General features: G+C 36.6%; 1 protein-coding gene across 1 annotated transcript in view; it reads left to right on the plus strand.

Moving 5' to 3' along the window:
• Positions 1-26,773, plus strand: part of HMCN1 (hemicentin 1) — a 545,341-nt gene that overhangs the window by 448,395 nt on the left and 70,173 nt on the right. The window contains exons 69-80 of the mRNA XM_004372917.2: positions 7,720-7,916; positions 12,510-12,591; positions 14,160-14,296; positions 15,207-15,348; positions 16,398-16,542; positions 16,917-17,044; positions 17,350-17,506; positions 19,419-19,540; positions 19,965-20,129; positions 23,247-23,354; positions 23,791-23,928; positions 24,058-24,192. Of these exons, the coding sequence (XP_004372974.1) occupies positions 7,720-7,916; positions 12,510-12,591; positions 14,160-14,296; positions 15,207-15,348; positions 16,398-16,542; positions 16,917-17,044; positions 17,350-17,506; positions 19,419-19,540; positions 19,965-20,129; positions 23,247-23,354; positions 23,791-23,928; positions 24,058-24,192 (1,656 nt within the window). The remainder of the gene's footprint in view (positions 1-7,719; positions 7,917-12,509; positions 12,592-14,159; positions 14,297-15,206; positions 15,349-16,397; positions 16,543-16,916; positions 17,045-17,349; positions 17,507-19,418; positions 19,541-19,964; positions 20,130-23,246; positions 23,355-23,790; positions 23,929-24,057; positions 24,193-26,773) is intronic.

Below are 26,773 nucleotides of genomic sequence, written 5' to 3' on the forward strand. Positions count from 1 at the left end.
TGTATGTTATTCCAAATAGATTTTAAGTGATTCAATCTGGAGATTATAGTTGGAATAGTCATTTCAAATAGTCTAGTTCTATTCATTCTTGCATACATTTAAGGTAAATATTTAAAATGTGTATTTCTGTGTTCTATAGGCAAACAAAACAGTTTAAAGGGAAAACATTTATTTTTTTCCTTGAAGTCAAAAATTTTGACCTGGAAAGAGACAGGAAGATGTGGAAAACAAATTGATTATTTCAATAATTAAGACTTTTTTTGGAGTTATGTGTTCGTGTTTTACCAGGATATATGTTACCCACATACAGGAGGGACCAGTCCCTGGAGACAGACATCATGCTTGGTAAAGTAGAGGGTCAGCAAAGGACAGGAAGACCCTCAACAAGATGGATTGACACAGTGGCTGCAACAATGGTCTCAAACATAGCAATGACTGTAAGAATGGAGCAAGATCGAGCAGTGTTTCGTCTGTTGTATGTAGGGTTGCTATGAGTTGGAACCAACTCAACAGCACCTAACAACACAACAGGTTACCCACATCCCAGGCTCCTTGCATAGCATGGAGTGCACTCCACAAAGAACAGCAAACAGAATGTTGGCAAGAATCTAAGTTAGTTGGTGGGCTAGCAGACGCTTTCAGGTGCCTTGCAATTCCTTCTCACAACACTGATTAAAATGTAATCATTTATGTAATTTTAAAAGTCTGCTTCATTCCTAGATATTGAACTCTATGAGGGCAGAGACAGTACCCATCTTACTTGTTGCTCTTTTCCCAGTGCTTAGCACTGTATTTGGCTCATCACAGAACTCTTAATGTTTGTTGGATTGAATTGAACTCAATTAGAGACTTGCCAGTTGGATAAGGGGAGTTTCCGCTGTTCCCTAAGTAAGCAAAATGGGATACTCTGGTGTAGATGAGCCTTCCGTCGAAACAAGTGTGGTAGTGGAAGAGGTACTCCATAATATTTAGAGGCAAAAGACAGAAAAAGTGTGTGTGCATGTGCACACTTGTGTGTAGGGGAGGTAACAAATGCCTGCACATCAATAGATAGCATATAAGAAATAACATGAAATGATATGTGATCTCACACATTTATTATTCACTTATTAGTTATTGAATATATATTATGCACCAGGCAAGTTTCCAGTCATCATTTAACAAATATCTATTGAACACCTACTATGTGAAAATATGATATGACAGGTACTGGTATGCATCATTGAATAAGACAGATGTGGTCTCGGTCCTTAAGTTACTACATCTGGAGGAAACACAGCTACTGAACAAGTGATTATTTTTTAGTGTAATGAGGATTATATGATTAAAATAATATTCTGTGGGGGGGGATAATAAGGTTCAGACAAGATCTCTTTAAGGATAAGTCTGAGACTTGAAGCATAGGACTGTAGAAGTGGGGAGTTAGAGGCCTTTTGCCTAGATCTCTTACCAAGAGGCAAAACAGAGCTGGAATTGTCCATCTGGACTGATTGAAGCTGAGAATAAAAGGAAGAGTGGCAAGAAACAAGACTGGAAATATGGGCAGAGGCCAAACTGTGAAGAGTCTTGAGATCATTTTAGGGAGTTGAAATTCATTGCAAAGGCAATGGAAGAAGCTTAAGCAGAGATATGTTACAGCCAGATTTCATTTCCAAAAAAAAATCCCTCTGGTGACAGACTGGAGAGTTAATTGAAGAGACTGTTGTACTCATACAGCCCTGAAAGTACAGGGGTACCGTCTAGTATGGTGGCAGTGAGGAAAGAGAGAAGGACGACATGTCTAGGAATTCAAGAACCCAGGAGCAGAATCACAGCTAGGTGAATTTTGGGGACAAGAAATTGAAGAAGAAAAACAGCAATAATATTGCTAGAGTACTATACAAAGAGCAGCCTTCCCAGCTAAAGTCATTAACGATAATACTTTCTTAAAAGAGGTTAACAAACTGGCTTAACATAAAGATAAGAGGTTTCGATATTTCAGTATCTGTTAATAGCTAATCCCATTAAAACCTGAAAAACTCTTTACTTGGAGCAGCGTTATCATTCAGCTTAATTCTAACCAAGTGGTAGGAGGTGTCATGGTATATTAGAGGTTCTGAAAGGTCCTGTTTGGCTAGAACATTGAAAACAAGGGAGACCATTATAAAAAATAAAGTTAGGGGTTTTTGACAGGGTCCAGACCATGAAAGATCTTATTGACCACATTAAGAATTATGGTTTATATTCAAAATAACAGCAAGTCATTAAAAGTTTTAATAAATGAAATACAATTAGAGTTTCAAGGAGCCCTGTTGGCACAGTGGTTAAGCATTTGGCTACTGACCAAAAAGTCGGCGATTCGAACCCACCAGCTGCTCTAAGGGAGAAAGACTTGGCAGTTGCCTCCATAAAGATTACAGCCTGGCAAACCCTATGGGGCAGTTCTACTCTGTCCTATAGAGTCACTATGAGTTAGAATCAACTTGATGACAATGGTTTTTTTAGAGTTGCAATTTGATAAGATCACTCTGACTGCAAAATGGAGAGCCACCTGGAGCAGGACAAGAGTGGATTCTGAGAGACCCGTATATTATCAGTAATTGTGTTTGACTATGAATAACCAAGAGTCAAATAACAAAATAACTTTTACTTTCCTCACTGAGTGAGATGCCTGGAGGTAGGCCGTTGTTGGCATTGATTCAGCAATTCAGATCTCTGCAGTTCTCATGGTCTTTACAGCATGGATGGAAAAATGGGAAAGAGGAAAGATTGCCCCTTTAGAGACTTTCTTAGAAGCCTCACAAAACTATTTCCATTTGCATTTCATTGGTCAGAATCTTCACCTGGCCCCTCTATCTGCTATCTGCTGAAGAGGCTTGGAAAAGTTGGGGGTTTTTTTTGTTTTGTTTTTTTAAGCGCATTGGCGCCCCCAACAAAATTGGGTTCAGTAGGTAAGAAAGAAACAAATAAGTAATATTGGGTAGAGTAGTTAACTGCACCCCAGAAGGAGGAGACTGCAGTCAAGTGAACAGTAGTGCTCAGATTAGAGTGATGAGCGAAGGGGTGGGGGTGGAGTGGAGAGAAAAGAATGTATTCTAGAGATAATTGTAGGTAGAAGTATTAGAACTTGGCTGTAGGTTTGGACATAGGGGAGTGATGGAGAAGGGGGTATCAAGGATGACTCCTAGGTTTCTGGCTTGTGTAACTGGACACTTGGTGGAGCCATCACATAGATTCTGGGAATGCTGGAAAAGGACTAGCTTTTGGGGAGTGAGATAACAGGACCAGTGGTGGACATGTTGAGTTTGAAGTAATTTTCAAATGTTCATGTGGAGATGTTGATCTGATGATTGGATTTATGACTCTGGAGCTCAGAAGAGAGCTCTGGGCTGAAAACATAAATTTTAGAGTCACCAGAGTGTGGACAACTACTGCTGTGCTCAATGTGCAAGACATATGAATAAGACAGAATAAAATAGTTCACAGTCACTTAACACACTTAAGATCTGAAGACTGGGATTTGACCCACTTGGGAACATTTTGCTGTTGTTAAGTCTAGTGACTATAATTTTTTTAGGGTAAAAGCAATGTCCTATTAATCTTTGTACACACAGTGACTGATACATAGTAAGTAACCAATATGTAGAAGGAAGAAGTAATTGAATGTAGTCAAATGGAGAATCAGTAAGTGCTTTAAGTGGTACAAGCAACATGTTATAGAAATTAAAGGGGGCAGAGATTTTATACTCAGTTCAGAGAATTAAGAAAGGATTGATTTTTTTTTTTTTTTAACAAATGAACTTAATAACATGAATGGAACCTTGACTGTGTTTCAGCAGGCTTAAATAAAGAAAAAGACTATGAGGGAGGATATTCGAGTAGAAGGAAAAGCGTTAGTAAAGCCATAGTGCAAAAAAGCACTGGGCTTGTTGAGGGAGAGTAAAGTCTAATTTGAAGTTAGGTTACATATAAGTTTATTAAAAGTAGATTATGTCTTAAAATCTTGCAAGTAGCCATACAAGTACAATTGGTCTCTATTTGTTTGGAGCAACAGAGGAAGAAGGAGAGTCAGGAATAGGAGGAAGATATGGAATGTGTGGCTAATTGCCTCCATAAACTAGTGTCTCCTTTGCTATAAGACGAGAACTGGATGGTGCCCAGCTACCATTACTGAACATTTCGATCAAAGATTCCATAGAAGACTCCTGATCAAAATGGGGAAAATATAAAACAGAATTTCAAATTCTCATGGACTCCAGACATCCTGGAGCCATGTAGGTTGGATGAAACCCTGAAACTATTGCCCTGAGATAATCTTTAAACCTAAAACCAAAAATATCCCCTGAAGTCTTCTGAAAACCAAACAATAGTTTAGCTTAACCAATAAAAAATATCTTCTTTGGGCATTACGCTTTTTTAAGAACTATCTATACAATGTCACTATGAGTCAGAATCAATTCGATGGCAGTGGGTTTGCGTTTTTTTTTTTTTTTTTAATGACGACAGCAACCCAAAAGATTGGATAGAACATTTAGGGGGCAGTGGGTTTATGTTAATGGAAGAGGAACAACTCAGAAAAGGAGGGTGAGAATGGTTGCACAACTTGAAGAATGTAATCAATGTCTCTGAATTGTACATGTAGAAATGGTTGAACTGGTGTTTGTTTTGCTGTATATATTCTTAACAAACAACAAAATAAAATATTTATAAAAAGTAGATAATGTTGTAAAGATAGATTGAAGTCATACTGTGGAAGTATTGGAAGTCATAATGAGGATGTAAGCTATTGAAACCTTATGAACAGGAAATCTTGGATCAATCTTAAGTTCCACTTAAGAAGATTTATGTTGCTAGCAAATAAATGGAAATAAAAAGAGAGGTCATGTGGGCTAATGGTCAAGAAACTCTGAGTTCTTAATTATAATCCAAAAAAGACAAAAGATGTGATGTTATTTTTTTTTTCCAGATGGGAAAACTAGATCTAACAAGTAGAAATTTTTAGAAGGCTGATTTTAATAATGTTACCAACAGCTATAGTAGAGATTATAGTAGTAGTGCCTTTAAAAAACCTTTCGTTGTAAAATATAACAGATACATAAACACAAAACAAATATATAGCTTAATGAATTATTATAAAGCAACGAGTTTTGTAATCACCATTCAGGTCAAGAAACAGAATTTGCCAGCCACTCAGAAGCCCGTTAATGTATCCCCATCTCAATATCAGCTGTAATCCTGCCTTCAAAAGTAACCACCATCCTGACTTTTAAAGAAATCACTTACCTGAGGTTTTTTATAATTTTATCCCTCAAGTTGCATCCTCAGACAGTTAAATCTTGCCTATTTAAAATTTTTTATGTCTTTTGAGTCTCCTTTAATCTAAGTTTCCTCCACTATCCCACCTGTTTTCTCCCTACATTTTATCTGTCAACGAACCTGAGCCATTTGTCCTGTATACTCTCCCACAGCCTGGGTTTTGCCAATTACACACTTGTGGTTTAGTTCAACATGTTCCTCTGTTTTCTGCATTTCCAGCAAGTTGGCAGGCTTGCTCTAGACTTGGATTTAATCCTTTCAGCAAGATTATAGACCAAGCTGTTTTCTTTTACCAGGAGGCGCATAATATCCGTTTATCTCTCTTTTTGCAGTCATAGAAGCTATTAATGCTTAATGCCTAGATCCACTCATTCATTTTGTTTCATTTATTAGCTGAAATAATGTTATAAGGAGATGCTTCCCTCCTTTACTATATGGTTACTCCATAGTACAATTCACAGAGAAAAGGCATGTTTAATGCTTGATTCTTTCCCTTAATTTACCAGATTTCAAGAAATGTATTTGTTTCATATCATTCTCCAAAGTTAACCAAATAATTTTTTGAATATTATTATTAAAAATATATATCATCTTGAACTCAAGAATTTAAACAATTACAGTGATTAAATTGTCCCGTATTTAGCACAATCAGGTTGGTTCCTGAGTCTTGGGGACATGACCCTATTAGTATTTGGTAACTTTCTTGCTATCTGGTATGACAAACTGTTCTAGGCTCATCTTGTTCATTTTCTGCCCCAGACCCGGGATTAGACATTTCTCCAAGAAGCCTTGGTTCCTTTTAGAACAAAATTATATTTAAAAATAAACCACAAATTGGGAGCTGGGGATGCTCATTGTTACTGTGTTGGTCTTTGAAATAGGCAGAAACCCTCCAATTTTAGCTACTCTGTTTAAATTGGCCCAGTGCTTTCCAGTAAATATCTGTTGGCCATGTTGTGAATCTCCTATTCTCAGAAAAGCCTCTTGCTTCCTTCTGCTTACTCTCCCACAGATACCATACCACACAGGTCTTGGTGGTTTGTATTTTATCTGCTTGTATTTTGCGGTTTGTGGGGATATTTTATCTTCCAGTATTCTTGCAAATATTGTCCATGAGCATTTGGTTTTGATATGTAATTACTCTTTATTTTTACATGTGATTTTGGAAAGATTCAAAAACCATGCCACTACACCATCTCCCCCAAATTCCTGCATAGTAGTAATAATTTATTAAGCATTTACTATGTGCCTGGAGCCCTGGTGGAGCAGTGGCTGAAAGCTACAGCTTCTAACCAAAAGGTCAGCTGTTCGAATCCACCAGCCGCTCCTTGGAAACCCTATGGGACAGTTCTACTCGATCCTGTAGGGTCACAATGAGTCGGAATGGACTTGATGGCAACTGGTTCGGTTTTTTAATGTGCCTGATTTGTGTAAAATGCATAGAAGTTATCTCATTGCATCCTCACAACAATCTTATTGGGTAAATAATATTGTTATCCTCATTTTAGAGATTTACTCAAATCCCCTAAGCTAATAATTGGTGGAGCCAGGATTTAAACTCAGGCTGTTTGACTCCAGAGCCTCTGCTGTGAGCTACTATTCTCAACTATGTGCCTGCTAGAAAACAGCTAACCTTGGAGCTGTCCAACAGCTATTTTGGCTGCCTTATGAGAATCTAAGCTGGAAACATCCGTAGAAAGCTTGAATAATCATTACAAGGGGATTTTGTTTTAAAGGGATTTCTAAACTCGGGGTGGGGGAGTTGGACTGAGGGACCTCAATGTTTCTCCTCGGGGCTCTGATTCTTTTACATCCCCTTGAGAAAGGTAATTTTAGAAGTATAAGGAACAAAAAAGAAGATTATTCGTGACCAACCATAACGAATGTGTTTGGTACGGAAATCATTGTCTCCTGATATAACTATTTTTTTTCTCCTGTGTAATCTTTTTTCTTTGCCTCAAAGTTATTCATGGAAAATATGATAGCAAAATTCCATAGCATTTGCCTCTTGCTTTTATAAGCTCAATCTGTATCTAAAAGTTGCAAAAACACATTAGTATTTTTGAGTATCTCTCTTTAGATAAATGGTACAAGATGGATTTCGTCTTTATTCTTTTCAGATCTACCCAGTTAGATAAGAATGCTCTAATTATCAGAATTCCAGCTAATGTTCTATCATTACCTTCTAATGGCCTGGCATTTACTTCATGATCTATTGCAGGCGTAACCCATATTTTTTGAAATAGTGCCAGTGCAAAATGGTAATGACATGTAGGAATTATCATTTAGGTTTCCTTATTCTAATCAGTTGATATCATATGAACATAAATTTGAGTTGGATATTCTTTTTAAGTTTTTATAATCAGCAGTATTTTATCAAACAGCAGGTTTATTCTGTCATTGTTTTTTATTCCCCTTAAATAGAGCCACCTCATATTAATGGTTCTGAAGAACCTGAAGAGATACCAGTGATTATCAATAACCCACTTGAACTTATCTGCATTGCTTCTGGAATCCCAGCTCCTAAAATTATGTGGATGAAAGATGGACGGCCTCTTCCACAGATGGAGCAGGTGCAAACTCTAGGAGCAGGAGAGATTCTTCGAATATCCAGTGCTCAGGTAAGTGTTAAAGTTCATACAATTACTTCATTCTAGGTTAAATTTCTCACTTATTAATATATGAAAAATGTTGGAGAAATTGTCATTGGATCCGAATATATCGCAGACCTGTGTAACTTTAGCAAAGGTAGATTGGTTCTATCATACGCGTAACTGGGGTAGGTGCTTACAGGGTGACATGGCTAAAAGTAAGCCAGAGGAGGTAGCTCATTAAATCCTGAAGAGAGCAAGATGCCTGCACATTAACTCTTACGAGTTTTCTCAGTGCTATAAATGCTAATACATTTCCTGAGCAACTTATTTTGTGCCATGTAGCCCTTTACTAAACTGGCAAAAAGCATATATGCACATATATTGAGGCTTTAAATAGCATTTTGATTCCCGAAATGAACTAGTAGACATGAAATTCTGAAGAGATATACTTTTTCAAATAAGGATAAATTAAATAAAATCGACTATTTCTTTTAGTTAGCATTTGAAGAAATCGATCTGAAAAATAAATATATTAGAGAGAAGTGTATCTGGAAATGACTTATTGTAATAATCCTCTGTTCTAATAACAAAGGCAAACCCTATATTGCAAACATTCTCTGTCCGGGCCCTAATGCCCTCATCTGTAAACTGGGGATAAAATAATAATAATACCCAATTCATACAGTTGACGATTTAGTGAGAAAATCTAACATCAAGTGCTTAAACTTTGTTTGCTACAGTCTAAAAAGAGTTAGGTAGAAATCTAAAAAGAGATAGAGTTGTTGCTGGCTGCTACTGCTGTTATTATCATCTTCATAATCTCTTTCAATATAGAATTAGGTAATCATATCTTGTTTGCATCTTCGTTGAGAAAAGAGGAAGAAAAGGGAACTGGAAGAAGAGAGCTAACGATTATAAATTGTCTATGGTGTCAGTTGTGTGTTCAGCACTAGGCTGTCTATCACAGCCAACCCTCATGACAACACTGTGAGGCAATGTCTTAATCCCCATTCTGCAAATCCAAACAGGCACAGAGAGATTCAATACTTGCTGGCCAAGTACTCACCACTGCTCAGTAATGGCGCTGAGACTTAAGCGTGAGTCGGGCTCGAAAGCCCCAGCCAGTGGAACTCAGTGCAGTTTTTTTTCTAACATCAAGGAACACATGTGTCTCATTTCCTTCCTCTACAAATCAAACATCACAATAATTCAGAGCAAAGTTAAACTGGTTAAACTGTCAAACTACTTACTGATTCAAAAGTCTTAGGTGATATATTTTCAGTCGAAAAAAAAATGATACAAAAGAATGTTTTTACATAAGGAACAGCATGGAGACAAGGGAGTATGTGAAATAGAATCATAAATATAAAGGAGCCCTGGTGGCACAATGGTTAAACGTCGGCTGCTAATGGAAAAGTTCTGCGATTTGAACCCATCAGCTGCTCCACAGGAGAAAACATCTGGTGATCAGCTCCCTTGAAGATAACAGCCTGGGAAACCTTATGGGGGCAGTTCTACTCTGTCATATAGGGTGACTGGGTAGGTACTTACAGGGTGACATGACCATGAGTCAGAATCAACTCGATGGACCACAACAACAATAATGGTAAATAGAGCTTGAAAGAGAGATTAAGGCCATGGTGCAGTAGGTCTGAAATGCAAGAATGCAGTGTTTGGTTACAACTAAACAAGACAAAGTTCTCATAAAGTGTTAAGTGATGATATTCTGCAGAATATGTAATATTGTTGAGAAAACGAAGAGACTTGAATTCATTTTGTAAGAATTTGTTGACCAGATTTCCAACATGTTCTAGCTATTGAGGGGGAATACAAATGTATACAAGACGTATCTCAGCCTTAAAATAAGTTTCCACTTGTCTAGGGGAAATAAAACTACACGTAAGATACAGTTAGATATGAAACAATAATGAACCATTAAAAACAGTGTTAAAAACAAACAAACCCATTGCCATCAAGTCGATTTCAACTCATGTAAAATTAAATATGATCAAGTCCCAAGACTGGTCTTTATTCATCTTCTCCTCTGTGTTTTCATAGCAGTTTTCACATACCTCTGTTATAGCACTTACTGCATTATATTTTACATATCTGAACTTTGTCTCTCTGTGTCTGTATCTGGAACATATGATTATGCCTGACACATAATAGATGCTTTGCAAATTTCAAATTGTGTGGCAGAGACAAAAGTTTTGTAAAACATATTTCATGGAACACTAGCCAGTCCTGTGATTTATTCCAAGAAAGGAAAAAAAAAAAAAATTCTGTGACCAAACAGGTTTGGAAAAGTTTACATGCTGCACATCCCTTCTTTGTGAGCCATGATGCATGTAAACACCTCTGTGAAATCTTACTCTAATGAAACCTGTTTAACTATAAGTAACACTATTAACAGAACACACTTTAGAAAATGTGGCTACAAATAATGACTGTGGGTATCCAGGGTATAAGTTCTCAGGAGATATTTCTTAGAGGGGACAGGATTTAAGAGTAGCCATGAATGATGGTTCAGGTTTGGCCAAGTCAAGACAAGTGGAAGGTGCAATATCTGTTGGGAATTAACTGAGTTGGCAGAGAAGAGTTAGTGTTTAGAAATTTTAAAACATGGTGAGAAAATACTTTTGTCATCAAATAACTTTAAAAAGTGAAAAAACAACTTACAGATCAGGAAAAAATTTTCAGAAACCATATATCCAATAAGGGTCTAATATCCAAGATATATTTTAAAAGCCTCTACAACTTAACAACAAAAAGACAAACAACCCAGTCAAAAAATGGACAAAGGACTTGAACAGTTCACCAAGAAAAAATTCAAATGGCCAACAAATATGAAAATATGCTCAATGTCATTAGCCATGAGAGAGATACAAATCAATGACTATGAAAAACCACCATGAGATATCACCTCACCCCTATAAGGAAGGCAATGATCAAAAAACAAAAAAAGGAAAACAGGTGTTGGCAAGATCGTGGAGAAACTGGAACCCTCATGCATTGCTGATGGGAGTATTAAATGGTACAGCCACTGTGGAAAACAGTTTGGCAGTTCCTCAAAAAGTTGAACATAGAGTTACCTTATGCCTCAGCAATCCCAATCCTAGGTATATACCCAGAAGAAGTGAAGGCAGGAACGCAAACAGAAACCTGTACAGCAGTATTCCTTGCAGCACTTTTCACAATAGCCAAAAGGGAGAAACAACAAAATGTCCATCAGCAAATGAATGGATAAACAAAATGTGGTAAATACACACAATGAAATACAACTCAGCCGTAAAGAGAAATGAAGTACTGATGCATGTCACAGGGTGGATAAACCTTGAAAATATGATGCTGAGTGAGATATAGGTCAGTCACAGAACGACAAATACTGTATATGCTCTAACTTTTATGAAATAAGCAAATATATAGAAACCAAAGATTATTTGTGGTTACCAGGGGTGGGAGTGGGGAAGGGGTGCTTTCTGCTTAGGGCCACTGAGTTTATGTAAATGGGGGTGAAATGATTTAGGAAAGGATAGCCAGAATAGTTTCACAACTTGAAGAATGTAATCAATGTTACTGAATTTTGTGGAGATGGTATGTTTTGTTATGTATGCTTTCACCGCAATAAAAAAATATGCTGAAAAATTCAGACATTCTGTAGGCAATGGTGCATCATTTGTAATCCATAAACAAATGACTATGAAAGTAGTTCTTATAAAATTGTACTGAAGTATTTTTCAAATGTTCTAGTCTTAATTTTTTCTGAAGGAGTTTTCATAGTCCACCAAAAAGTTTTTTCATAACCTATACAGTCAATCTTGAATGCAAGAATTTAAAAATTCTCAATATTCTAGGAAAGTTCAAGTATGAAAAAAAATGAAAACAGAATTTTTCTACTTTTCCAAAATGCTTTTCTCACAATATTAAGATCAGCTATTTTCCAGAATATGCCCTAAATGCACAGGTTGTGTCTACACAATGTCGTACATATGGATGAAGATTAACAATTCCGTTTTTAGTCAGATAATAATAAATTCTGCTGTTGCAGTCTGACCCTATTTACAGCCAAATTGCATTATAGCCCTTTCACTTCATGATGTACATAAAAGGTATCTTCCAAATGTGGGATTAATGTGCTTTATTTTAATAATATGACATTTTATTTATTTGTTTTTTATCTAATAAGTGTACTTCATTTTCTTCAAGAAGGCTCTAATTGTGCTTTTCAGTTCACAATTTAAACCTATAAGTATTTGTTTCTTCACTAAACATTGAGTATCTAGTCTGCCATGTATCGTGTTAGGTACTTTATATATCTGCTTTCTCTGAGATCATTAAATATACCTAACATGGAAGCTTCCTGAGATCAAATACTGAAACCCTGTTAATACATAGATTCACATGTAATAGAATTACCAAGTAATGCTCAATATCAGAGCACTAATCACAAGTGTTAATCAGTTTATGAAGTTTTTAATTATTGTGTTTCCATAAGGATATCTTGTTCTTTCACTGGGAATTTTATTCTCAATTGGGATAATTTATTCTCATGAATATTTATTTTTATCACCAAAACAAACATGTTAGGCATTGTTTAATTCACTTGTTTGGGTTTCGTAGGTGGAAGATACAGGAAGATATTCTTGTCTGGCATCCAGTCCTGCAGGAGATGATGATAAAGAATATTTAGTGAGAGTGCACGGTAAACTTGGCAAAACATCCTGTGGTCGGCTATACACACATCTACTTAGAAGCCATGCTTTAGGCAAAAGGGGGTAACTCCATAGCACATCATGAGATACGTTTATACATTAGGAAATACGTATTTTGCAAATTGGTTTCTTATATGCGACTGATCAAGTGTTCTTTGAAGATAATTCAGTTGAATTTTTGAGTTATTTGTTTTGTTCCTGCACAAATAATTCATATTCATTGATTTAAAACCATAGAATGTAATTGTGATAAAGAAGAAAACAAAAATCATCTATAATCTCACTACACAAGATGACTTTTTTTGCATATAAATATTTTGTCATAGAAATGTGAGCATACAGCATATAGTATTTAACTTGATTTTTCTGTCACTTAACAGTATAGTGAAAATGTTTATTGTGAATAAATATATATTTATAATAGCATTTTTAGTGGTTGTATAGTATCCCATTATATTCATATGCCATCATTTATTAATCAATTCCCTAGTTTGGGATGTTTAGATTTTTTCTTCATTTTCACCGATATAAACAATACCATTATAGATATCTTTGTACATGCATATTGACCTATTCCCCTAAGTATTTTATTTGGTTAAATTTCTGTAAGTACGCTTGTTTGGTTAAGCATGCACACACACACATAACACACTTTTAAGACTTTTGAAACTTACTGTATTACCGTATTACCTTTTAGAAAAGTTGGACCAATGAGACTCTGACCAATACTGTTTTGACATAGAAATGGTAATTAGTCTTCATGGAGAGGAACGTTAAAAAAGTAAACACAAGATCTTGATTTGTTCTCATAGCCATAAATTTAAATGGTCCTCCCCTAACACACGCACACACACAAACACACACACACACACACACAAATTAGACCTGTCATTAATTAATGTGTAAATTCGGCAAGTAAAAGTCACATAAATAGATCACTGTAGAAAAGTATGTACATTTCTGAATATTAATGTGTAGACCCTGATTTGGTAGTTTTAAAATCTGGTGTTCATAGAAAACTATTACCAAGCATAGAACCTAGAAAAGAGATCCTGAGCCCTGGTGGCACAGTGGTTAAAGCTCTCAGCTGCTAAATGAAAGTTCCGTGGTTTGAACCCACCAGCCACTCCACAGGAGAAAGATGTGGCAGTCTGCTTCTGTAAAGATTTACAGTCTTGGAAACCCTATGGGGCAGTTCTGATCTGTCCTATAGGGTTGCTGTGAGCCTAAATCAACTGGATGGCAATGAGTTTGTTTTTGGTTGTTTCTCTTTGCTTCAGTTAATTTACCTGTCAAATGGTGATAATAATGTTATTATATCACCTATCCTATCTTTCATGTTGTTATTGGAAGGATTTTACTAATTAATGTATATGAAAGTGCTGAGTAAAATGTAAAGCATTCCACTATTTATAATAGAAATTAATCAGGTAATGTTTTAAATTCATACCTCTTATTTATTAGAGTGGTAGCAACATTCGTTGAATGCCTATGATAATTTGGATCATTTTACATATCATTTACTGAAAGCCTTTTATGTATTTGTTCTCATACCCAGTACCCCCTAATATTGCTGGAACTGATGAGCCCCAGGATTTCACTGTATTACAGAATAGACAGGTGACGTTGGAATGCAAATCGGATGCAGTGCCCCCACCTATAATCACTTGGCTCAGAAATGGAGAACGGTTACAGGTAAATCTTTTGCTAGCTTCTACAGATTCATTTTGAGCCCCCCCCCAAAAAAAAAATTAACTGTGACGTCTTTGCTGGTAGGCAAGACAAAATAACATAAGACTACTGGTTATTCAGCATTGTAGCAGTGGGTAGAGGGTCCTTTAATTGGTCTTCTCCTCTCAGCCTTTACTGGAGTAGTTTGTGGTTGGTTATAGACCAAAAGACAGGTGTTTAGATTCAAGATACTCTGTAAATTGGCCTATGTATCTATTGGAACCCATTTATCTTTTTTTTTTTTAAGAGATAATTGATAAGGTAAATTATAGTGAGACTTACTAAGTTAGTAGTACTTACTGATATTCATGAAAGGAAGGCATTATAAGAATCAACTCTGAAAACTTTTACTAGCCCAAAACCCTACTATACCCATGTAAAAGTTAAAAATTAAAATACAGTCCACAGAACTTGTAATCAGGCAGCTGGGTTCTTTTTCCCAGTCTCAACTCTGTTTCCTTTGTCTTACATTCAGAGCAAGCCGTCCCCATATGGTAACAAAGATTGCTTCCAGAATTATGTCATCTTTACATCCAGTGATCCCAGTAAAAAGTTCATGCCTTCCCCCTGCCCCAACACTTCTGTCAACAGTGTTGAGGAGGGCTCTGATGGATCCAACTCAAGTCATCTGCCTGTCCTTGAATGGATCATTGTGGCCAGAAGAAGTAGGGGCACTGATTGTGTGCTTGCCTTTACCACACTGATAGAAATAGCTCCCAAGGGTTTTTGATACCAGAATAATGGTGAGGGAGCAGACAAAGCATGCTAGCAGTCAGAAGCACTGCAGTTCTCTATAGTTATATTTGATACTAGAAAGTAACATTTTCTTCCCTTTCCTGACATTTTAATGGTAAATTTTACTTGCTTTATCTAGGCAACACCTCGAGTTCGAATCTTATCTGGAGGGAGATACTTTCAACTTAATAATGCAGATCTAAATGATACAGCCAATTATACCTGTGTTGCCAGCAACATTGCAGGAAAGACTACAAGAGAGTTTATTCTCACTGTACATGGTAAGAAAAATTATAATTACTTTACAATGAAAAACTTTAGTCAAGGGCATTTAAAGAAATGATTTTTTTTTTTAAAGCATGCTAAATGAATCCTCATGGTTATCTTTTGAAAAAAAAACTAAAAATAAAACATACCAAGATGTCGAATTTGTATTGAGCTATATTTTAGATTAATTCAGTTTCAAAAAACGTAATTAGAGATATATGACTCTATCTTTGGTGATAATATATGACTGATTGTTATTAGTACATCCTGATGTTTTGTGTCATTCACATCAGAGTCATTGAGGAAACGGAGGCACTAAATCCCTGGATGACAAGTAGCCTGCGATTTAGTTCACTGGTGTTGATGGTGGCATGGGTATATATATGAGCAAGATGGAAACTGCTGTAGCACCGTAGTTCTCTTAAGAATAAAATCTGAAAAGTAAAGTTTGTCAAAATTCAGGAATATAATATATACTTTTCCCCAAGAGAATCCCTTTTGGATTTTCAGTATATGAAATGGTACAGGTTAGTGGGTGACCCACATAAGTTATATCTCGAATACTAAAACTTAAATGCAAGTTTTCTATTCCTATATGAACTCAATGTTTAATAAAATAAATGCTCTGAGACTTGCATGATTAATCACAGATGTGCATTTCATTAAAACAGACCACTTTCTGGTCTTTATTTAAAGTGAAATTGTTCCAGTGTTAACATTCTCTGACCATTATTTGGCCAAAGAGAAATAAGAAATATCATCTTTAATTTGCATCAGGCCAGAGCTGATTTGTACTGAAGGCTGTCTTACAGAGAGCCAAATTTCACACACCGTATCAGGGATTTAAAATCTCCCTCCTCCATCAACGCTTTATTTTTAAATGCAAAGTGTCTTGTGTAAGATTTTAGGAATTAACCCCCAGTTCTATTTATTGTACTAACCTAAATTAGCTGTAGACAAAGCTATAGATACGACTCAGCTCTCCTTGTCTTACCTCTTCAGAGTCTTAGTTCAAGCTATACTATTAATACAACTGAATTTTTTCATTGCATCTCATGTGCAGTTCCTCCAAACATAAAGAGCGGCCCCCAGAGTCTTGTCATTCACTTAAATAAGTCGATTGCATTGGAATGCCTCGCTGAAGGTGTGCCAACCCCAAGAATAACATGGAGAAAGGATGGTGTTGTTCTAGCCGGGAATCACGCAAGGTAACAATTCTGGAAAAGAATGAAAGAACTGTAAGAACTGAAATATAAATCCTTAAATCCTTTTCCAATGCATTATTTTGATTTTGTTGTGTTTATAATTAGTCTCTTCATCTTAACATGAGAATGAAAATGGAGGATTTCACAAGTATAATTCCTAAGGCTCATAAAACACAATGGTTATAATCCATCCAATATCACAAGCTCATTTTCTATACACCTTTGCATCCTTTCCTTTTACCAAGGTTTTTGTAAATACATGTCATCTAAAAGACAGAAAGGACTAAAAGTGGATTTTTTTAAAAATGCCTTCCATCAAAAGGAGAAGAGTCAGGTGAGACTGATTCAGAGAACATCACTTCTGATCTTTCTTGTAGATACGCCATCTTGGAAAATGGATTCCTTCTTATCCAGTCAGCACATGTCACTGATGCTGGGCGGTATTTGTGTATGGCTACCAATGCTGCTGGAATAGACCGCAGGCGAATAGATTTACAGGTCCATGGTAAATATACTTTTATAAACAACACCCAGCCTTTGGGTCAAATGCTTTGGGTCAAATAACCTAAACTAGTGACCTTGACACCCAGGGCTATTTCAATGCATTACATTATATTATGAGCATAAAGGCCCATGTTTTCTCCCCAGCATGCTTAGCACCATCACGGCACTATTTAAATTCATAGAAACTTATTGTGTTCATAAGTATGAGGCAAGTTACCAATGATTAATTTCAGTTTTGCAGAAATACTTCAAATGGCACACAATTTGTTGAATATATTTCCTTCTTATTTGGTGATATTGTTTTAGTTCCTCCATCTATCACTCTGGGTCCTACCAACATAACAGTAACGGTAAATGTTCAAACTACTCTGGCTTGTGAGGCAACTGGAATACCAAAACCATCAATTGCTTGGAGGAAAAATGGGCATCTTCTTAGTGTGGATCAAAATCAGAATTCATACAGGTAAGAAATGATTTCATTTAAAAATCCCACCTTGCTATTTAGAAAAATATTTTTATAAGAATCAACATTTTAACTATTACGGGGGCAGCAAATATAAAAATTATGAAGAATTAACTAGTACGTAGAGAGTATACTTCTTTTTCCTTAACATGGAATTCGTTTTTCAACCTAAAATCTTTTTTCTGAATTATAAGTGCAAGTTTTCTATGCCCAAGCCCTCTGATGAGTCCATAGGATTATATTTCTATTCCACTTTATTTTTTAGCACCTTATGAAATTTTATAAAGACAAGGGATAAAAAAATCATTTGGTATAAAAACAAAATATTCTATAAATATAAATACAAGTTTTAGCTGTAAATAAAAATCACTTTTTATACCTTGATATGTAATTTACGTATGTGGCAGCATGTGTGGGGAGGAAAAATATTCATTTTCTCCAATTTTTTGCATTCCTCCTGAGTTACTGCCATATCTCATAATATGGTAATGTATGTTTTTAAAAAACCCATCACCGTTGAGTTGATTCTGACTCATAGCGACCCTATAGGACAGAGTAGAACTGTCCCATAGGATTTACAAGGAGCGGCTGGTGGATTCAAACGGCCGACCTTTTGATTAGCAGCTGAGCTCTTAACCACTGCACCACCAAGGCCCCATTGTTTTTAAAAAGCTGCACTTTAAATCACTAGCAGTTTCCCGTTGCTGTTGCCGTCAAAGTCGATTCTGACTCATAGCGACCCTCCAAGACAAAAGTAGAACTGCCCCCACAGGCTTTCTAAGGCTGTAAATCTTTACGGAAGCAGACTGCCGCATCTTTCTCCCACAGAGTTGCTGGTAGGTTCGAACCACCAACCTTTTGGTTAGCAGCCGAGCTTAATCACTGCGCCACCAGAGCTCCTTTCTGATGGTATAGGTGAACATAATTTCTCGTATCTGAATTGAATTAATAGTTATTCTGTCAAAGGATTTGCCATAGTACTGAAAACAAATGCTCTCATACATCTAATTTGACAAACATCAATTCCAATACATCAGGAAACATTAAACTATGAATGTTTCACTTCAAATCCTATCGGTTCTCTCTTTTTTCACCCTTTTCATCTTTTGGATTGGGAGTTCAGTCACTTGAAGGTATATAAGCTATGTGGAAAATGTATAATGCTCTTGAATAAAAAAGCATGTCAAATATGTTTCCATTAAATAAAATCATTTCAATTCATTTAATCAGTTCACAGTTTGAATTAAGGAAACAGACATTTTTAGAGTCACTTTAGTCATAGATGTGTGCTTACTAAACCTCCTAAGCATTTGTAGTTATCCAGATTGCTTCAGTTTTCAGTTGGTTAGAGGTTAAGGAAAAGATTCATTGATGTATGAGTTCCATACATCATTATTCATGTATGAACCTCCAAGGTAGCCATCACATGTAAAGAGACATGTGAAGTACTGAAAAAGACTAGACAGACAGATCTGTATTAAACACCAAAGTAGCTACTTACTAGTTTTGAGGCAATCAGCGAGTTAGTTAACCAGTCTGAGTTTTAGTTTTCATATCTGTCAATGGAAATAATCATAATTCCAACCTGTAGAGTTATTGTGACATTTAGAGATAATTTATGCAAAGCATTTATCATGGTGCCAGGAATTTATTCAATGTTTAGTAAACAGTGGCTGTCATCAAGGTTATAAGCATTCAGAAAATACAAGATTCCCACTGTAGACAACCCTTCCACCCAACTGCTTCCTTAAATGCCAAGGTTGAGTATCTATTAACCCATTACCATATAAACCTAAACTCATGTTAGTTATCAGAGAAATGATGCATATTTTGAAGTACCATGTTGAAGCAACTGAACAAATTTGTTAAACCTGATATATAGTACCTCATTGCTTTGAAATCTCTCTTCTAGACTTCTGTCTTCAGGTTCACTAGTAATTATTTCCCCTTCTGTGGATGACACTGCAACCTATGAGTGCTCTGTGACAAATGATGCCGGAGAGGATAAGAGAACCGTGGATCTCACTGTACAAGGTAGAACTGGCTTAGCATGTGAATTAAAAGTTATTATAATGATACCACTTCATTTTTCCAATACTTCTCAAGAGAGTTTCCTTTTCCACTTACCTAACATTCACATGGCATCACTGGGTGGTCCAAATGGTTAACATGCTTGACAGCTAATCAAAAGGTCAGAGGTTCGAGTCCACCCAGAGGCACTTTGGGAGAAAAGCATGGTGATCTACTTCCACAAAACCAACCACTGAAAACCCTATGGAGCACAGTTCTACTCTGATACACATGGGGTCACCATGAGTTGGAAAAGACTCGATGGCCACTGGTTTTTAACATTTACGTTCAGAGAAGAGAGAGAAAGCTTTATGATAAGGCTTTTGGAATCTGTAAGGGTTGGAAACATGTATAGTTTTCTTTCTTTTTGCTGTTGTTGTTGTTTTAGTTCCACCTTCCATAGCTGATGAGCCTACGGACTTCCTAGTAAACAAACACACTCCAACAGTAATTACCTGCACTGCTTCAGGAGTTCCATTTCCCTCAATTCACTGGACCAAAAATGGTATGAGACTGCTTTCCAGGGGAGATGGCTATAGGATTCTGCCCTCAGGTAAGACCAAGCTCAGTGATTAAACGTCTATCAGTTGAATTGAATTCATTATATATGGGTGGCCTTACCAGGCCTTTTGCTGCATAAGAATAAAATACATTTACATTCCTGGACTAAGGCATCTGGAAAAAATGCAGTGAAAGTGGGAAGGGGTACTAGGGAAAGGAAAAGGACAAAGAGGCCTGGAAACAAAATAATAAATAATATTTAAGACTGATCTTGGATAATATCTAATAATATCTAAAACTGATAACATTATGAAGAATGAGAATTCCAGAACACTTAATTGTGTTCATGTGGAACCTGTACATGGATGAACAGGCAGTCATATGAAGAGAACAAAGAGATATTGCATGTTTCAAAATTGGAAAAGACATGAGGCAGGGTTGTATCGTTTCACCTTACTTATTCAATCTGTATGCTGAACAAATAATCTGTGAAGCTGGACTATATGAAGAATGTGGCATTAGGATTGGAAGAAGACTCATTATCAATTTGTGATATGCAGATGACGCAACCTTGCTTGTCAAAAATGAAGATGACTTGAAGCACTTACTGATGAAGGTCAAAGAATATAGAGCCTTCAGTATGAATTACACCTAAACATGGACCAAACAAAAATTCTCACAACTGGACCAATAAGCAACATCATGATAAATGGAGGAAAAAATTGAAGTTGTCAATGATTTCATTCTACTGAGATCAGCAATCGGTGTCCATGGAAGCAGCAGTCAAGTAATCAGTCAACATATTCCATTGGAAAAATCTACTGCAAAAGACCTCTTTAAAGTTTTAAAAGGCAAATGTAACTTTGACAACTAAAGTGCATCTGACTCAACCTGTGATCTTTTCAGCCGCCTCATGTGCAAGTTGGACAGAGAAAAAGGAAACAGAATAAGAATTGATGTATTTGAACTGTGATATTGGTGAAGAATATTAAATATAGCATGAGTTGCCAAAAACAAAACAAAACAAAACAAATAAATAAGTCTTAGAAGAAATATGACCAGGATGTTCCTTAGAAGCGAGGATGGTGAGACTTTGTCTCACTTACACTTTGGACACATCACCAGGAAATACCATTTGCTAGAAAAGGATATCATGTTTGGTAGTGTAGAGGGCTATTGGAAATGAGGTAAATACTCAGTGAGATGGATTGACACAATAGCTGCAACAATGGACTCAAAGCAGGACTGGGTACCGTTTGGTTCTGTTTCGTATAAGGTTGCCATGCATCAGACCCAACTTAACAGCAACTAACAAGACTGATCTGAATATAATAAGCATGATAACTGGCATTTTATGTGCATGTTTGCTAAACCTAAAGTTTAACAATTTCACTGGTTACCTGTGAGTGTACCACATTGCTTCCTTTCATCAAATAGAATGTCCATTCATTCACCAACATTCACTTAGTGCCTAAAACAAGCTACTTACTCGACTATGTTTCTGAGAACACAAAACTAAGTAAGACAGGCTTTTTGCTTTCAAGGTTTGTATAATTTAGCAGTAAAACTAGGTAAGAAGTGCTGTGATAGATAATTTTTGGAGGCGGTAGTAACCGTCATTTATGCAATTTAAAGTTTTAGTATTGAGGAGAAAAAAAAATTCACTTAAATAAAAGCATAGTTGATTCACATTGGTGTTTCTGAAACTTATCCTGCAATGAGGAGGTACATTAGAGATAAAGTACAATAGCAACTAATATCCTGGAGCTTTGAGAGTGTTTACAAATTATTCTAAGAGAAATTGCATTTTTTTTCAAGAGAAAGAAAAAATGGAAGATTTGTACTCAAGATGCAACCTGACTTGCAAGGCAGAGTATTTTGGCTGTATCAGAAACCTGTAAAAACATTGTGCTCATAGTGAAAGAAGTCATACACAAAACACCACATACTGTATGATTCCCTTTATATGAAATGTCCACAAAAGGCAAATCTATAGAGATAGAAAGTGGATGAGTAGTTGTCTAGGGTCGGGGTTGGGAGTGGGGAGTGACTGTAAATGGGCACAAGGTTTCTACTTGGGGTGAAGAAAATGTTCTAAAATTGGATTGTGATGATGGTTGCACAGTGCTGTAAATATACTAAAAATCATTGAATTGTACATTTAAATGGATAAATTTTATGATCTGTTAAGGATGCCTCAATAAAGCTGTTAGTAATAATTTTTTAAAAGTACTATGCTAGATGACTAGACCAAAGCAAAAGCTAAGAAGTTTCCTGGACGCATCCAAACACTTTGACGGACAAAGTAGCTGAGGCTGGGGCCTGGGAACCATAGTTTCGGAGGACATCTAGGTCAATTGGCATAACAAAGGTTATTAAGAAAATGTTCTGTATCCCACTTTGGGGAGTGGCATCTGGGGTCTTAAAAGCTTGCAAGCGGCCATCTAAGATACATCGAGTAGTCCTATCACACTTGGAGCAAAGGAGAACGAAGAAAACCAAAGACACAGAAAGTGTTAGCCTAAGAGACCAAAGGACCAAATGAACCAGAGACTCCACCAGCCTGATACCAGAAGAACTAGATGGTTCCCAGCTGCCACCAATGACCGCCCTGACAGGGAACACAACAGAGAGTCCCGGACAGACAGGGAAAAAGTGTAGAGCAGAGCTCAAATTCAAGTAAAAAGACCATACTTAATGGTCTGACAGAGACTGGAAGAACCCCCAAAACTATAGCCCCCAGACGTACTGTTAACCCAGAACTGAAATCATTTCCGAAGCCCACTCTTCAGACAAAGATTAGACAGGACTATAAAACAAAATATAATACACGTGAGGAGTGTGCTTCTTAGTTCAGTCAGACACAGGAGACCAAATGGGCAACTCCTGTCAGGAGGCAGGATAAGAAGGCAGGTAGGGACAGGAACGGATTGAACGAACACAGAGAACCTGGTGTGGAAAAGGGGAGCGTGCTGTCACATTGTGCGGATTGCAACTAATGTCACAAAACAATAAATGAAAAAAGTACTATGCTAGAAACTTGAATGGTTACAAATATGAGCATAAGCCAAGCAAGTTTTTTGCTAGGCGCAGAAAACACAAAAATGAAACAAAGTCTGTCAAACCAGAAAAACAAGGATGCATATATATTATAACGTTTTCTTCTTAGGAACAATTGAAATATTTGCCACCCAGTTGGACCATGCTGGAAGGTATGCTTGTATCGCCAGGAATGCAGCTGGTTCCGCACACCGACGTGTCACCCTTCATGTCCAGGGTATGGAAGATTACTCATTAAAAACTTGCTATTTCCTTTTTTTTTCCTTTAAGGCATTTTTTAATTCTTGTAAGACAGTACTCTCTAGAGCTATGAGCCACTGTAATATCTTAGGGATATGAAAGCTTGGAAGATACTCTTCAATAGACTAAAAAAGACACAAAAATGATAAACCAATGCAAAACAGCCCCAAAATTATTTTCCTTCTTGAATTTTTATAATCTGTTCCTGCTTCTGGTCTGTTTATGTTAAAATAGAAACTGGCTGTAATGATGACTTCAGAGAATACAGTGTGACCAATATTTGCTTTTCTCTTGACAATCAACTCACTAATATTTTGGAGTTACCGATTTGCCATGTTTAATCCCATGCCTACGATAGACATTTCTGTCATTAACTGGTGTTATTATTTATTTCTGTTGATCAATTTTTATAGAACCTCCAGTCATTCAGCCTCAGCCAAGTGAACTGGATGTCATTCTAAACAATCCCATCTTATTACCGTGTGAAGCAACAGGGACACCCAGTCCTTTCATTACTTGGCAAAAAGAAGGCATCAATGTTATTACTTCAGGTACCTACCAATGTTTCTATCACGAAAATCACGGCAAATTCCATCTGAGAATTCAGAAGTTGGTATGACTATTTTTTATAATGAAAATAAATATTTGTTTCACTCTCTGCTTTCGTAACTGTGATATAGGCAAAAACCATGCAGTTCTTCCAAATGGCGGTTTGCAGATCTCGAGAGCGGTCAGAGAGGATGCTGGCACTTACATGTGCGTGGCTCAGAACCCAGCTGGTACTGCCTTGGGCAAAATCAAGTTAAATGTTCAAGGTACTTAAATAATCAATCTCTATGTCTTCATTTCAAAGCTGTTTTTAACAATGTTTATCAAATACTCATATATCTAAAATGATTTTGCTGCCTTTCCCCCATATTTCCCAACATTCGTAGTTTACATTTTCCTTACAAAGAAGAAAATGAAATGAGCTGGGTTTTTTGGTCATTGCTTGTATAAAAAATACAACGAATTTCATTATATTTTAGACTTCTGTAAACCTCCATTTGCTATTCCATTTTGTTATAGCACATATTTAAGGTGTTTTTTTTTAAACCAGTCTCTCTATAATATTACCTTGGAAACATTATGAAACAGTGGATTGTACTGTCCACCTAAAAAATGAAATCAGAACAGCAGTTTCAACGAATTGATGGGGGAAAAAATTATTCTAAGGATAAAGCAGGTTTTTTGTCTTTTTGTTGTTGTTTCCATATTTAACAGATATTTTCTTGACATAATTTTGCTATCTTGCATGCACTGTGTTTGTGAATGAAGGAGTGACCTGGCAATAGATTCCATACTATTGAATTTGAATTTGCTAATTTTGAATTTCAATATGGGGTGATTTCCCTATGATAAATTAATGAATATGGTAAAACTCACTTTCCTGAGGATTATAAATGTAATTTCTTTTTGTTTTTCAAAATTTATTCAACAAATATTTATTCAGGTAGTAACTGGAGATATATTTAATATTATAGGCATGATCCTTCCCTTATGGCATTTACTTTCTAGTGGAGAAGAGAAAAACTATACAACCAAATAAATGAAATCGTTATAAATTCTGATATATGCTATACAAAGAAAAAATGAATGGTGGAGGTAGGGAATAATGGGGGTTTGTGGGAACTACTTTAGATCAGTGGTTAGCGTAGGCTTCTCTGAGAAAGTGACACGTAAACTGAGGCCTGAATGATGAGCTACAATAAGTCATGTGAAGGTTGCAGAGTGTCCATGGGACAGCATGTGCAATGGCCCTGAGGCAGGAAAGAGCTGAGAAAAGAAAGCAGGCCAGTGTGGCTAAACAGTGGTGAGCAAGGGGAAGGCTGGCATAACTTGAGGGAGATCAGAAAGGTAGGTGAGGCCAGTCCATGGAGGACCTTAAGACCATAAGGAGTTTAGATTTCATTCTCTGCACAGTGGGAAGCTGTCCAAGGATTTAACAGGACACTGATTTGGTTTTAAGAAGACCTCTTTTGTTGCTATGCAGATAATGGTGTAGAGACAGGGCAAGAATAGAGCTGGATGAACAGTTAAAGTAGTGTAGGCAGGATGGACGTGATGGTCTGGCCAGGAGTAGGGCATCTGTATGTGATGCAGGGGTGAAGAGAAAAAGTGATGGAGTCAAGATATTTCCGGAGAGAATTTCCAAGATTGCTGATGAATCAGATTTGGGAGGTTAGGAAAAGAGAAGAATTGATGATATTTCCTGGGCTTTGGGCTTAAGCTAGTGAATAGATGATAGTGCCATGCGAGAATGTAGAGGGCGGAACTGGCTTTGGAAGAAGGGAACCATGATTTCTGTTTAATCATGTTAAATATGGGAAACTATTAGAAGTCCTAGTGGAGATGTCAAAGTAGGTAGTTTAATGTTTATGAATCTGGAGCTCATTGGAGAAGTATAGTCTAAGATATAAATTGGAAGTAGTCAGTGTATTTAAACAAGACTGGATGTGGTCACCTAGGAAAAAGAATGTGGTGAGAAAGATAGCTGAGGAGAAAGCTCCAGGACACTGCACTATTTAGAGTTCTGATAAAGGAGAGGAATCTGTCCAAGAATACAAAAGAGATGGCGGAGAAGTCAGGAAAATTAGAAAACTGGGACATCATGGAGCCCAAGAGGGGAGAGTGTTTCAAGAAGAAGGGAGTGGACAGTTTTGTTGGACATAATTAACTCGAACATCATTGACAGGTCAGGTAGGATAAGGACTGAGAAGTATTCATTGATTTCAGCAATATAGAGTTCATAGAAAAGAACAGTTTCAGATTTAAAGGCTTTTTCTTTACTAATGGATTAAAATGATTGATTAGAGCAATTATGGGACACAGAAGCACATTAAACAACTGATAACATTTAAGCACTCCAAAAACACCCAGAGATAATTCATGCTCTACAGGCATGAACTATTCTGAGTAAAACTTCTGCTTTGCAGAGACAGTGTGTAATGGCAAAGCAAAAATCAAACCAAATAATACTGGTTGCTATAAATAATCTCAACACGGTTATTCTTGATTATTTAGCATGTCTAAATAATTAGGTGGTTACTTTAACACTTGGTAGGAAATCTAGGCTAATACCTAAGTCTTGATTAATCTGTTGGAAACACTAGGAAGGGAAACCTTATCATTAGCCTTTCCATAGATTTCTGAAGAAGTGGGAATAGTTTTATCTATGTAAGTATTTTCTGTGATCAATTTATTTATTCATTCATTCAAAAATTCTTTATTAAATATGGCCACTGTGCACGAGACACGATGCTAAGTACTGTCGGAAATGCATGCGTAAAGTATCTTTGAGCAGCTGAATATTTTTCAAACCTCGATGAGATTTATTTTGGAAGTTTAAGTAGCTGA

Source organism: Trichechus manatus, unplaced genomic scaffold, assembly GCF_000243295.1.
Source record: "Trichechus manatus latirostris isolate Lorelei unplaced genomic scaffold, TriManLat1.0 scaffold00021, whole genome shotgun sequence".
In the NCBI taxonomy this organism is placed as follows: Eukaryota; Metazoa; Chordata; class Mammalia; order Sirenia; family Trichechidae; genus Trichechus; species Trichechus manatus.